At 48.2% G+C, this 13,383-nt stretch overlaps 1 protein-coding gene across 7 annotated transcripts in view; it reads left to right on the top strand.

Annotated features, from left to right (window-relative positions):
- LOC141057021 (dynein axonemal assembly factor 8-like) overlaps positions 1–13,383 on the top strand; it is a 74,909-nt gene that overhangs the window by 13,953 nt on the left and 47,573 nt on the right. For 6 of the 7 annotated variants that reach the window (XM_073553495.1, XM_073553496.1, XM_073553497.1 and 3 more), the window contains 9 exons: positions 1,452–1,562; positions 1,754–1,898; positions 3,306–3,621; positions 3,695–3,735; positions 3,932–4,086; positions 4,690–4,825; positions 5,569–5,691; positions 6,081–6,272; positions 13,024–13,378. In XM_073553495.1, the coding sequence (XP_073409596.1) occupies positions 1,452–1,562; positions 1,754–1,898; positions 3,306–3,621; positions 3,695–3,735; positions 3,932–4,086; positions 4,690–4,825; positions 5,569–5,691; positions 6,081–6,272; positions 13,024–13,378 (1,574 nt within the window). The remainder of the gene's footprint in view (positions 1–1,451; positions 1,563–1,753; positions 1,899–3,305; positions 3,622–3,694; positions 3,736–3,931; positions 4,087–4,689; positions 4,826–5,568; positions 5,692–6,080; positions 6,273–13,023; positions 13,379–13,383) is intronic. The other variant, XM_073553499.1, reaches the window with a different exon arrangement.

The raw sequence follows: 13,383 nt of genomic DNA, 5'->3' as shown, positions 1-13,383 counted from the left end.
TGACCACTGTGTCCGCTAGGGAGCGCTGTGCAGATGTCCTAGGAGAAAGGATGAATGGTAGAACCATGAAGGACCATTATGTATCTCAAGGTGGGTGGCCTTGAGATGGAGACTGATGCGTGTATTGACCAGCAGTGATACTGCTGAGGTGTCGTTTCTACGTATTAGGGAGAAGTCTCCAGGTAACTAGAGAGTTGGGAGGGCCTGGTTACCTACAAACCCACCCAGGGGGTCTGTTTAAAGCACTATTGTAAAAGCGTGTGGAAATGCCTGAAGGACCTGTGATGAGGTCATGGTCATGTGACCTGGTGGGCGTGGCTATGGACCATATAATATGGCCAGAATAGGTCACATGGAGTGAATGCTGGGACCCGGTTGGTCCAGTGTGGAAGGTCCCGCTAGGAGAAGCATCTCCTGGCTAACAGCCTGTGGAGTGGCTGTGTGGAATGGCTGCCAGCGTCTGGGAGTTCCCAGAGGAAGGAAAGGAAAGTCTGCAGTGAGCTGTAACTGCCACGAGGTAACCCTGAGAGGGGTGAGGAATCTGTGAGGCTGAAGAGCCTGAGTACTGGACAATGAGACCCTGTGTGACCACAGGCGTAACAGAGGACAGCTCTGTAACGGACGCTATGCTGGTGATATGAGCTGTATGTTATTGGTCACGGTTTCTGCTGCATAATAAACCGCAGGGACTGATATAGCTTTATGAAAACCTGTGCCGGACGTGATTATTCGCTGCGAGTGTTCCCCAACCCTGAATGACAGCGCTACCTCACAATATATATAATATTATTTTTTTTACATTTTTATTGGTCCCCCTAGGGCACTTGGATCTGTGATCACTTAAATCACTTCTACAATACACTGCAATTCCGTAAAATTAGCAATGTATGTGCAAACATGGCAGGCACGTTGGGCTTCAGTAGGCCCCTGGCTGCCATGACAATGCCATTAGCACCCTACCATCATGTTGTTGAGGGTGGGGAAGCAAATGGACACTTTTCCTCATTTCTAACCTCTTACATGTTGCTGTCATGATTGGCTGCGTCATCTAAGAGGTTAAACTGCTCCTTGCACAGAAATGACTCTCGAATGCCGGCTATATAACGCAGCTCCTTATCCTGCTCCATACTTGCGTACATCCGCCATACACAAGCAGCGCATATTGAAAAATTCATTGTAGCCCCCCTAACACCCTGGGACCCACTTATAGCCCTGCGAGTAGACTTAGAGATAAATGATATAAGTGACTACCACTAGGGGGAGCCGTGGTTTTATTGAGCATGTGAGCTCCCCCTAGTGGTAGCTGACTGGTTGTGCAAATTCTGCAATGTGAATCGTCTCCTGAATTGCCAGAATATTATCAGTTTTTAGTGTTTTGTCCTCTTCTAGTAATATATGACCGGGACGCTGGTTTGCTCCAGTGATCTGTTCACCTTGTCGCCCCCTGTCAGGCGGTGGAGAAGGTTTTCTGTTCCCCCTGCGGATTCTTATGGAAGACGACGGACACTGAGGAGAAGCTAAGTCCTCTGGCCCCGGATTTCTTCGAGGATGGTGAAATTGAGGTGGGAATTTTTCTTCCAACCAGTAATTTAAATCCCAGACCGGCTGTTCTGGACCTCAGAGAAGTCGTCTGACAACCCTCTTTTCTCCTGGCACTCATTACTGGTTGTTACTCGCCTATCTAAGAAGCAAATAAAGCAGATTGTAGCATTGCACCTTCCTGGACTCATTTGGGTCTTTCCTCTCTCGCTAGGTGGTTACCGTCAAAATGTATGATGCCCTCTTGCAAGATTCTCTGGCTTTCCACCATGCTTTACACCTCATCCTCACCGCAGGGCTGGACGTATGTGGAATAAGACTGCTGTACCCACAATCCTCTGCTCTATGTCCTCAGATCTGTACGTATGAGTCTATACTATATGTATACTTATCCTACATGGACCCACGTAATATTGTGCTCCAAAACAGCTCTGACCCATCGTGGCCGGATCACTGGATCCCGTGGTCCTGAGCGTTGCTCGCTGTGGCCTTAATAGATCAGACTTCTGATTCCGGATTAGTTGGATTCAGATCTGGAGAATTTGGAAAGAAGTCCTCATCTTGATCTCTTTTGTCATGATCCCTGGACTATTCCTGGCCAACCATTATCCCACTGCGAGGGGCTCTGCTATTGGGGAACCCCGCTGCCATGAGGGGGTGCTTGGTCTGTACATTTTTAGGTAGCTGTCACATAATGGCTGCCATCTTGTCTTCTTCCCATAGTGCATCCTGGTCCCATCTCTACAGGTAAGTGGCGCACAAGTACCGGCCATCCTCATGATGGAAAAAGGGATTCAACAGATCCGGCGCCTTCTACCATTGCTCCTGGTCCAATTCTGATGCTCATGTGTCCAGTGTGGGTGGTGGGCAGGGGTCATCATGGGCGCATTTAAGGCTCCATATACAGCAAGCTGCGATGCTCCGCGACTCTCTATAATATCCAGCAGTAACAGTTTTAGCAGTTTCTGTATCTGAAGATATCCTGTGTATTCGGACCAGACAGACTAGCCCTCGCTCTGCAAAGATCAATGAGCTTTTAGTGGCCGTGATCTTATTGTCAGTTTTACTGGTCATCCTTCTTTAGACTACTTTTGGTAGGTACTAAGACCTGCCATATACCGAGAACACCCTCCAGGACCCGCTGTATACAGGGAACACCCCACAAGACCTGCCGTATACAGGGAACACCCCACAAGACCTGCCATATACCGAGAACACCCCACGAGACCTGCCGTATACCGGGAACACCCCACGAGACCTGCCGTATACCGGGAACACCCCACGAGACCCGCCGTATACCGGGAACACCCCACGAGACCCGCCGTATACCGGGAACACCCCACGAGACCCGCCGTATACCGGGAACACCCCACGAGACCCGCCGTATACCGGGAATACCCCACGAGACCCGCCGTATACCGGGAACACCCCACGAGACCCGCCGTATACCGGGAACACCCCACGAGACCCGCCGTATACCGGGAACACCCCACAGGACCTGACATTTTTAAAGTAACCCAGATGCTTACCCATCACAATTTGGCCCTGGTCTCAGTCGCTCACATCCTTACGCTTTTCCAACTTCCAGCACATCACGGAGACCTGACCAGTCACTTGCTGATAATATCTCCCCCACATCGGCGCCGCTGTCACCAGATTATCATGTCGTTCACTTCCGCTGTCGGTGGCGATGGCTGCTCAGTCCATATATACAGTCTGTATATATGTAGAACACGACAATTGAGCGTTCGCCCTTTTCTTTCCAGACGTCGTCCCTTTGTCGTACGCCAGACGAGATGGTGAGATCCGCCCAGTCCTGGTCGTGGCACTTCGCGGCTTCCGTGCATTGAAGATTTGGGACGACATATCAGGCCCTTGTGACCCGCAGCTCGCCCGTCAGACAGACCCGAACTCCCTGAGCGCTCTCTATGGTCTCACAAAGGAATCTCCCCTCCTGCATTATTCCCGCACGTCAGGCAACATGATGAAAGACCTCTGTCTTTGGTTTGGGGGTAGAATACCCAGTAATGGTATCCTCAGTACTCGACTGTCATACTCATCAGGAAGGAGCGTCCCGCCCAGGTAATGAGGCTTAGTTTTCTATTATTATGTTCTTTATTATTATGTGATTTTTTTTTTTTTCTTATTTTTTTAGCTCTCAGAGCCCTCCTGCTCTGCTGACAGCGACTACGAGGGGTAAGTCAAACAGTTATGGATACACTACTCTAACCCCCATTCTTTGTGATTCCCTACAGCAGGGGTCTCTAACCTGCAGCTCTGGGGCCGTTGCCTACGGCTGCCTGTGTATGTTGGGAGTTGTGGTTTTGTAACCGCTGGAATGGGAATGATAAAGCGCAGGTATAACCTGATACTGTCATGTTTACCCCTCCAGGTGATGTGTTTCTGGTCGTCTCTCCTGCGGTTCCACCGTGCGCCTATGGGGATTTGATTGACACCTGCTGCCAGCAGGGTTTTGCCATTCATGGTATCCGACGCCTTCGACTTGCTGCTAAACGTGGAGCCATGCTGAACATGTCTGCTGCCCAGGTAGGATATTTAGCATCCCCTTGGTCTGGACACTCATTTAGACGACAGCAGTCTCTGCTGACCCCCCTATATACATGCATGATCGACTGGGCTGAGTGTGCTTGTGTTCGATAGGAGGTAGTAAGCCGGTGACTGATGCCTCCAACCGCTGCTTATCTTCCATGAGAACATAGCACGGGGGCAATCTGATGACCTCCCTGCCTGAAAGTCCTCACCCCTGGTCTCTGCCGTGTATATAACGCACATAACCACCCTTAAAGGGGTTGTCCAGTGGAGACAAGCATGTCTCTTTAAAGGGATAGTCCATGGGATAGGTGATAACTTATTGATTGTGGGGGACCCACATGATCGGCATTAAGGGAAACTTTTAACCCCAACAGGTCCCTTTCTTCCCTTTCCAAAAATTGACCATATCTCCATTCACTCTCTATGGGGCTGCTGGAAAAATTCAAGCTCAGAGCCGGGCAGCCCCATAGTGAATGAACGGGTGTGGGTCGCAAAGGGGATAAAGGTGCCCTGTTCTGCCGATCGGTGCGGGCCCCGGCCGTCGGACATGGCAGCACTTATCACAGCTTAACTATTAATGTTCTCTCTTTATTGCAGGTGAGTTTCTTCTGCCCCAATGAACCATCATTCTCACCAGAGGAGAAGCCGCACGCTCCTGCACCGCATCTCCACTGCTTACTGCTCCTCCTGAGGAAGGAGAACGCCGGGCATCACACAGCCGCTCTGCTCCAAGGTGACGTCCTTATAAGCATGCTAATCCAATACATCCCATCCTTCTTTCCCTCTGGTCACACCGAGATCGTCAGATTTGGCCAACGTTAATCCAGCTTGAATGGCGGTCTGTTTGCGGCAGCTATTTTTGCAAAAGTGACCACATGACGCGCAGCCATATATGGATTAAAGCAGTATTCCCATCTCCACGACCCTATCCCAATATATAGGGATGTAATAGTAGTAGATGTAATAATAACCATATTAGCAAATACCTCCAATTAGAAATGCAGTATAGTTCTTCTGATTCACTATGTCGCTTACCCCATGTGCAGGGCATTGCAGTAGCGTAGGCATCCATGGTCACGACCACTACCAACTAACTAACTGTCACTATATGTGTGGTCTTAACCATGGATTCCTAAGCTACTGCAATGCCCTGCACATGGGGTAAGTGACATAGCGAATCAGAAGAACTATACTGCATTTCTAATTGAAGGTATTCGGTAATATTATTACACCTACTACATATTGGGATAGGATCTTGGAGATGGCATAAATGTTATTTGGGAAAACTCTTTAAAGAATTGACCAAAGGGAGTGCGACTGTGGGGATTGTTTGTTACCATGGAGATGCATAATTCTACATAGGAGCTGTATACACAATAGGATAGGTTTGGCTCTGCCCGCTTTTTGGGGTATTTCTATAAGAAGGCAGCCTATGGCTGATGTTGATTGATCGCGTGTCGCCCCTTTTTCTCCCAGGACTAATGAACAATCTGGCTGAGCAGGGTCTTCTGGGTGTCATCCGGACTAGTGAACTTCCTGTGGATCACACTTTGTGCTTCCATGCGCTGCCTTTTACTGACAGTCTGCTACAAATCCTGGGTAAGACGAGGTCAGGACACCTTCTATGGCCACAAGTCAGTGTGGAGTGATGGGGAGAGAGAGGGGGGAGATGCAGCTGCACATTCCTTCTTTCTTTGCGCCTGTGAAACTACATAAAGAGGAGCAGATGTAGGGAGACATTTGATTATCTCTGAGGATGCAGGAAACTCCACCAAAGGAAGGGCAAGTGTCAATCTGGGGAAAGTAATCCATGTAGCGCAGGTTGGATACATTTCTGGTTGAGCTATGATGGCTGTAAAATCATATGAAAGGGCCGGTCACTGCCTTCTACAAGGTCAGCACAGTCTGCCCCCGCTGCGCTCATCATTCTCACCACAGGCACAACCCGCACCTGTGTACACCTCCGGTTATTTTGTGATTTTTGGCAGGCGGCACCTTGCACACTGTACCAGACTCCAGCACCGTATGGCACATGCAGGCCCGCCGACCTTGTAGTTTTGACCCCGAGGTGGAACAAGTGGTGGTCCTGACCATTAGCGGCAGGCAGGCCCCGCAGAAAGCAGGACACTTCCTCCGTCAGATCCTTAGGCCAAAGCCTAAAATTCAAGAGTCAGCGCCAGGTAAGAATAAGTATCTTTAAGGTGTGGGGTGATCACGGGATCGAAAAACGTACTGCAGCTCATGGGGCAAGAGAGGATGGATTTCTTGCTTGTGTTATCTTCCTAGTCCTTACAGGATACAAAGGTTTTACATTTCTTGCTGCCATCCTGTAGACTTTCTAATCCATGGAATAATCAATAGTCTGATTGGTGATCATGTCATCGTCTTCTTACCGTCAAAATATATATATATATTATGCTGTGTGCTATTCACAAACACGCCACTAGGTGGCAGCAGACACACTGAAATAAGTAGGTTTATAGTCTCTTCTGTATCTGCTGATGGCACATTCTACAAATACACAAGGGTGTGAATCACACCGAGTCCTCCAAGCGGCGCAAAGGCAAATAATCGTATGTCAAATAAGAATAATTATTGTATTCATTGCCATAGCTTAAGGGGATTTATTGCAAGGATATGCCATCACTATATGATCAGCAGGCGTCCGATCTCCAGGAACCCCCACCGACACGGAGAATGAAAGGACCATAGCACCGATTTAGTGCTGTGTACAATTCACTGCACAGCAGCTTTCTTTATCACACAATTGCCGTAAATTGCAGCCGGCCACATTCACTTGAATGGGACTGCAGTTTAATTCCATGCTCAGCAGGTGGCAAGGTTGTCCCCGTGCAAGATGAAGGGGGCGACCGCATCACATCAGCATTGCATCCCCCTCCTTGGGGCGACCGCATCACATCAGCATTGTATCCCCCTCCTTTTCAAAATCAGTGGGGGTCCAGGAGTCAGATGTCCACCGATTTCGAAGGTGATGGCGCATCCTACCAATAGGGGAATACTCTTTAAACATGGCTAGAGACTGGACTTTTATAGCTGTCTCTGGATCAAGGTATGATACATGACGGATGTATAGGGGCTTGTCCCCCGATAAAAACGATACCTTTTTTATAGAAATCAGATGTGCCAGTCATGAGAAATCAAGTGTAGAAGCCATATGCAAATCAGACAGAACATGCACTGGGGGCGTGTCAGGAAGCAGTGATGACACGCCCCGAGTGCACTTCCTGTTGGATTTGCATATGGCTTCTACACTAGATTTCTCATGACTGGCACATTGGATTTCTATAAAAAAGGTATCGTTTTTATCGGGGGACAAGCCCCTATACAGCCGCATCACAACTTCCACATGTAAAAATGTGCAGACTGGTTCACTTTAAGTCAAAGCAATTTTTAGAACTGAATAGCAGATATCGCATTTCTTACTAGCTAATCGCACAGTTAGAGAAGTAAGTACCCCCTTCTCCCCACTGCTCCCATAAATCAGTGACTTTGGCCATGACACCCATGGCATAATGAATGTGGTTCACATCTGCCCGACTTTCTGCAACTTTTCCATTGCGATCGCAGCAACTTGTGGTTTCGCAACGCAACTATGCAATTTTTGATCGCATTCCATGCATCGCTTCCAAAGTCGCCATGTACCTACAGCCTAAGAGTAATGAATCCTCCAGAAGACGGATGAAAAGTGAATTATGAATCCACAATCTGCAGAGGTGCACGTCTCCCCGGCGCTATCAGATCCTTCCCAGTCGTCATAAATACAGTTATAACCTCGGCCATCGCTTCTAAGCAGCCCCAAAAGAAATGTACTTCCCATCACAGATGTCCTTGCCAGACAGACACAAGTCATTTATCATCTCCGCCACTATCTGATATTAATATATCTGACAGATGTAATCTGCAGAGCGATGGTCCAGGGTCTGCAGCGCATTTAGTGACCCTGCTTATACCGAACGTCTACAAGGAAACCAACAGCGATAAGAACGGCATCATTTTCCTAATATATTGGATAAGGTTCCAGTGCGTCATTTAGTGAATAAATTCCATAAAAGTGGTTTTGATAAATTCCCCCAAAAAAGTGTGCCAGAGAACACGTATATGTAGCAGAGCTGAATGTCAGATGTAGCAGAGCTGACTATGTCAGATGTAGTAGAGTTCATCTGCTAGCTGTCCTGCTGTATTATCTAACCTTGTGTCACGACACAGCTGTCGGGTGACCCGGGACCAAGGGCTTCTTCCCTGTTCCTAACACTAGGGGATGCCCTAGCTCGTCCTGTTCCCTGGGATACTTCTGATGGTGAAGATGCCGGGGCCTCCACCCTTGCCTTATTGCCTGAGTTAGCCCTCCGTCTTTTCTCTGCCCCCACCCAGGGATGAGGGGGCACTACTGTGCACCGCAGTACACCAACCCAACAAACAGGGTAACAAAGGCAAGGGTTAACAGAAAACTCCACACACAAAATATTCACTCCTATATAACAGAGGAATGCACCGAGGTGTGAAGGTAGGGGAATAAACCAAAATAGGGAAGGATATGGAATTACCAAACGTACCCACCAAGCAACAGTCGCTAATAAATCCTTCAACTCTCCTTCTCATACCAACTTCTCTCCCTCCGATAGCCATGCAGCAAAAGCTTACTCTGACGAGGATTAGTAATAGAGCCCAGCTTATATGGGGAAAAGCAGTGGCTAACTGAGCTCAGCTGAGCACAGGGATTTCCAACATGGCCGATTAACCCCTGTTCAGTCGGAAGAAATAAACCCGTTTAATAAGACGGAGAAGTGCTTCTTCTCAGTGCCAGAATAGGAGCAACCACACGCTGCAGTCTTCTGGCTCTGCTCCGTCGCGGTAACCCTATGACACCTTGCTTTACACAATAAAAGTTGTTAACACTGAGCTCTGATAAATCTTTGGGTGAAGTCAGGAGAAGCGACCGAGTCGTGCCGTCGTGTGGTCGCAATATGGCCAAAAATAGCAGCGGTCCAGGATGGTCCCAACCTGGTTTCTTCAAACATATCCATAGGTTCCAAGTGATCGGATGGTCCCAACCTGGTTTCTTCAAACATATCCATAGGTTCCAAGTGACCGGATGGTCCAAACCTGGTTTCTCCAAACATAACCTTAGGTACCAAGTGACTGGATGGTTCCAATCTGGGTTTCACAAACGTATCCATGGTTCAGCAATGGTCAATGGAGCAGATCCATATTCTTCGAGCCGGGGCCGAGGTCCCTTAAGCTGGCATCCTGTAGAATGATAAATCTGGTGTCCCTCATGATGGAGCCATGATAACATGGCTACAGTCTCTCTGACTCAGAGGCATATCCCCTCCTTTTATGTTTAACAAGTGTCCTTCAATCCAGCATCACAGATAAGGGGAAGGATGGTGACCACCAAGTCACATTGTTTGATTATGTAATCTATTTGCATAGATTTTCCTCCTCTGTTTTAAAATTCAACAAACTATCAGGCCTAGACAGTGCGTAATTAGCATATCAGTAAACATCACTAGTCACCAAGGATAAGAGCACAGTATGTTACATCAAATGCCACCTTAAAAGTCAGTATCACAGGCTTACACAAGCAAAAATCTGTTTTCTTGACCAACCAGAAAGAAACACATTAAATTCAAAAGTCTACATATAGATAACAGTCTATTCTTCCTGGCTTGCTGAAAATAGGCATCTGGATAATTAAGATACAATGCTGCGTCTCCAGATACCCACCTGTGATGTCACAGCAGCATGTCTGAGTAATACTCATTTGTGTACCCTTCTGTAATTTCACCACATCTCACCGCAGAGACACACACTTGTGATAGCACAGCAGCTCACAGAGATTTGATGTCCCAGCAGTCCCATCACAGCGGCATTTTGCTCTATTCCTTTAATATGTATTCTGAAGAGAGACATTGGTGACCTTCAGCCTCATCTATGCACAGTCCATGCTGCACCTATCCTGCTTTTCTTTGGCGTAGTTCGATGCTCTGAAGATCTTTTCAGACCTTCACTGAGAACACCTGTGTCCTGCAAATAGCCGGCACCACTTTGTTGCTTCCAAACAAAAGTGAGCGCCTCCGTGCCCCAGCAGGGATGACTCAACAGTACGATAATATAGAGTCAGGACCCCCGGGACAAGGGATCAGATAGAAACAGAGCTCAGCTTTTGTGCTGGGAGATTTCTGCAGACATAGACACATCTGGCCGGATTGCAGACGCTCTTGCCATCATGGTGCCGGGCAGCAGCTGCGGGAGTGCCCGGCATACACAGATGCCCTGCTGCGTCTCTTCAAGTCCATGCCATCATTCCATTCTTTCCCTCCACACTCTCAGGATTTTAGAGGGCTTCGCTTTAGGCCACAAATGCAAGTTTTCTTATCTATCCAAGGAGTTTACTTAAAATTTCTGTTTGCACATGCTCAAAAGAAAGCATCTCACTTTACAGCCTGCAGTAAAAGTATTAGCCCCATTATAATTAGCAGGTAGACATATAGCAGAATGAGGGGAAAGGGATATCTTGAAAGGGTTTGGGACATCACAGGGTGAGGGGCGCAGTCATCTGTAGATTTGGTGCCACAATGAAGGGGCATGGTTTTCTAGGTGTTCTTCAGGAAGGGGGTGTGGTTATCTGAAGAATGCCGGTGTCACTTAGGAGGCGGAGCTGTCTGAAGTGGGTTGATGTCACTTAGGAGGCGGAGCTGTCTGAAGTGCGCTGATGTCAGGAGAGGAGCTGTCTGAAGTGGGCTGATGTCACTTAGGAGGTGGAGCTGTCTGAGTAGGCTGATGTCACTTAAGAGGCGGAGCTGTCTGAAGTGGGCTGATGTCACAGGAAGGGAGCTGTCTGGTGGGCTGATGTCACAGGAAGGGAGCTGTCTGGTGGGCTGATGTCACAGGAAGGGAGCTGTCTGGTGGGCTGATGATGTCACAGGAAGGGAGCTGTCTGGTGGGCTGATGATGTCACAGGAAGGGAGCTGTCTGGTGGGCTGATGATGTCACAGGAAGGGAGCTGTCTGGTGGGCTGATGTCGCTTAGGAGGGGACCTGTCTGGTGGTCTGATGATGTCGCTTAGGAGGGGACCTGTCTGGTGGGCTGATGAAGTCACTGAGTGAAGGGATGTGGTTTTCTAGATAAGGTGTAGAGCAGGGTTATCGGGGAAGTTGGTGATGTCATTGGGTGAGGGGCGGTGATGTCACGGAGTGTAGAGCAGGGTTATCGGGGGGAGCTGGTGATGTCATTGGGTGAGTGGCGGTGATGTCACTGAGTGTAGAGCAGGGTTATCGGGGGGAGCTGGTGATGTCATTGGGTGAGTGGCGGTGATGTCACTGAGTGTAGAGCAGGGTTATCGGGGGGAGCTGGTGATGTCATTGGCTGAGGGGCGGTGATGTCACTGAGTGTAGAGCAGGGTTATCGGGGGGAGCTGGTGATGTCATTGGCTGAGGGGCGGTGATGTCACTGCCCAGCTCCCTTTCTAGATATTGTTGACCATAAAGCGCCCCTCTTCTGCTGTGAAGTCATTGTTGTGGGGGGGGGGGGTATTTAAGAACCTCGAGGAATATGAAACAATGGAGTAAAAGACGTGAATTGTATAAATATTCCACTGCTTTAGTTGACCGCGTCCCTCTAGGATTTCACCGTTATCCTTCCCACACTGACCTCGGGGTAAACCTGTATTTGAGCGTCCCCCTGCCTTTCACAGTGGGTGTGAAGGATTTTCCTGCTGTTCTGTGTCCTTCTCATTACAGATTTCTCAGCTTCCACTCTGCACATTTGCTCCCATCCCCCTGAGGCTCGCTCTCCTTAATGGGCACACAGGGCCTGAGGCTTTGCCACCAGCTCATCTGAATGTAAGAATCGTCTATTTTAGGGTGATTCCGTATATAGGAGTCCGAGGGCTTCCCTGCGGGTGTCGTCTGAGCTCCCTGCTTGCCAGTGCGTCACTGGTTCTGACGAAGCCAGATAAATTCTGGCAAATGGGACGTCTGGTGGGACCCGGCTTTCATTTGCCTTCAAACAAAATCCCAAAGAGATGGCCCAGTGTTCTCATCCACATAATCCTGACCAAAGGGATCAGCATCATAGACCATAGAGGTGGTCACCCAGCTTCTCTCTGGTGCTGCATGGCAAATGTGCCCCTATTTCTCTGCACAACCAGGCACATGATCAATGCAGGAGTCCGGGAACGATGGGGGCTCTAACAATGTCTGCCGTTCATCGCCATCCTGCTACCTCACAACTGGCTAGATAGAAGTTTTTTTTCAGCCCAACAGAAGGAGACAAATAATTTGGTGCCCCTACAGGTAGCCAACCTGTATGTTTTTACCCATTGTTATTGCATGGTATTGACGTACCTGTAGATAGCATTAATGAGTTTTCGTTCCCCATTGTAATACTTCACACATCAGCTGACTCTCCACAGTGACTCTGAAACATCTATCTACAAATAAGTGTCTAGTTTAGGTAATATCCCAAGTAAAGGGGTCATTCCCATCTTCATGGATAGGTATTATTGGATTGAGCATGTAGAAACAAGCACTTTTGTAATTTACTTATTAGAATTTTCTGCCGTTGTTGAGATATTTAAAACTTTTCTTATCTGTGCAGCTTGTTGTCTTGGAGACCGACCACCTCTATTGGTCTCCTAGACAATAAGCTGTAAACAAAAGTGTTACTATCTCAAGAATGGCTGCAAATTCTAACAAGCAGTAAATTGAAAAAGTGTTTGTTTTCACAAGCTCTACCCAAGAAAGTATGAAACTTTGAAGATAGGAATAACCCTTTAATGTTTTAGAGACTGACATTTTTGTCTCCCCGCACCCCCTTCTTATCTCTTAGAGGAGAGATGGGTGTTTTGAAGCTGCTCATACCACAAGAGTCTCTTGTTTTATTGTTTTTTATTGTTTTTCTTTCCAGGAGGAACTGAATTTCAAGGTTTTGAGCTTTTGGGTCTGAAGTGGATGCCTTCCCTGAGTTTGGCCCAGGCTACTGAGATCACCCCGTATGAGGTCGGAGAAAATCTCTGGCAGGAGAGTGTGGACCAGCTAGCCTCCAACCCAGCCCTGGTGTGTGTCCTGCGCCGCATCCAGGCCTTCTCCAAACTAGCAGACGTTATCAAAGAGCTTGTTCTGGGGATCGGAAAATGCCCAGCCCCGTTCTTCATGTCCGCTACCCCTGAAGTGGCTTTTCGTCAGGCCATCCACTTTTTCTCAGAGAAGGACTTGGTTTCTGGTAATCAACATCTTAAGTGTCAGCTCTGCTCTTCCTTATGGTTTG

The sequence above is a fragment of the Dendrobates tinctorius genome, unplaced genomic scaffold, assembly GCF_039654945.1.
Source record: "Dendrobates tinctorius isolate UK_male_01 unplaced genomic scaffold, ASM3965494v1 ptg000202l, whole genome shotgun sequence".
Classification (NCBI taxonomy): Eukaryota; Metazoa; Chordata; class Amphibia; order Anura; family Dendrobatidae; genus Dendrobates; species Dendrobates tinctorius.
This window is presented reverse-complemented; position numbering and strand designations above follow the sequence as displayed.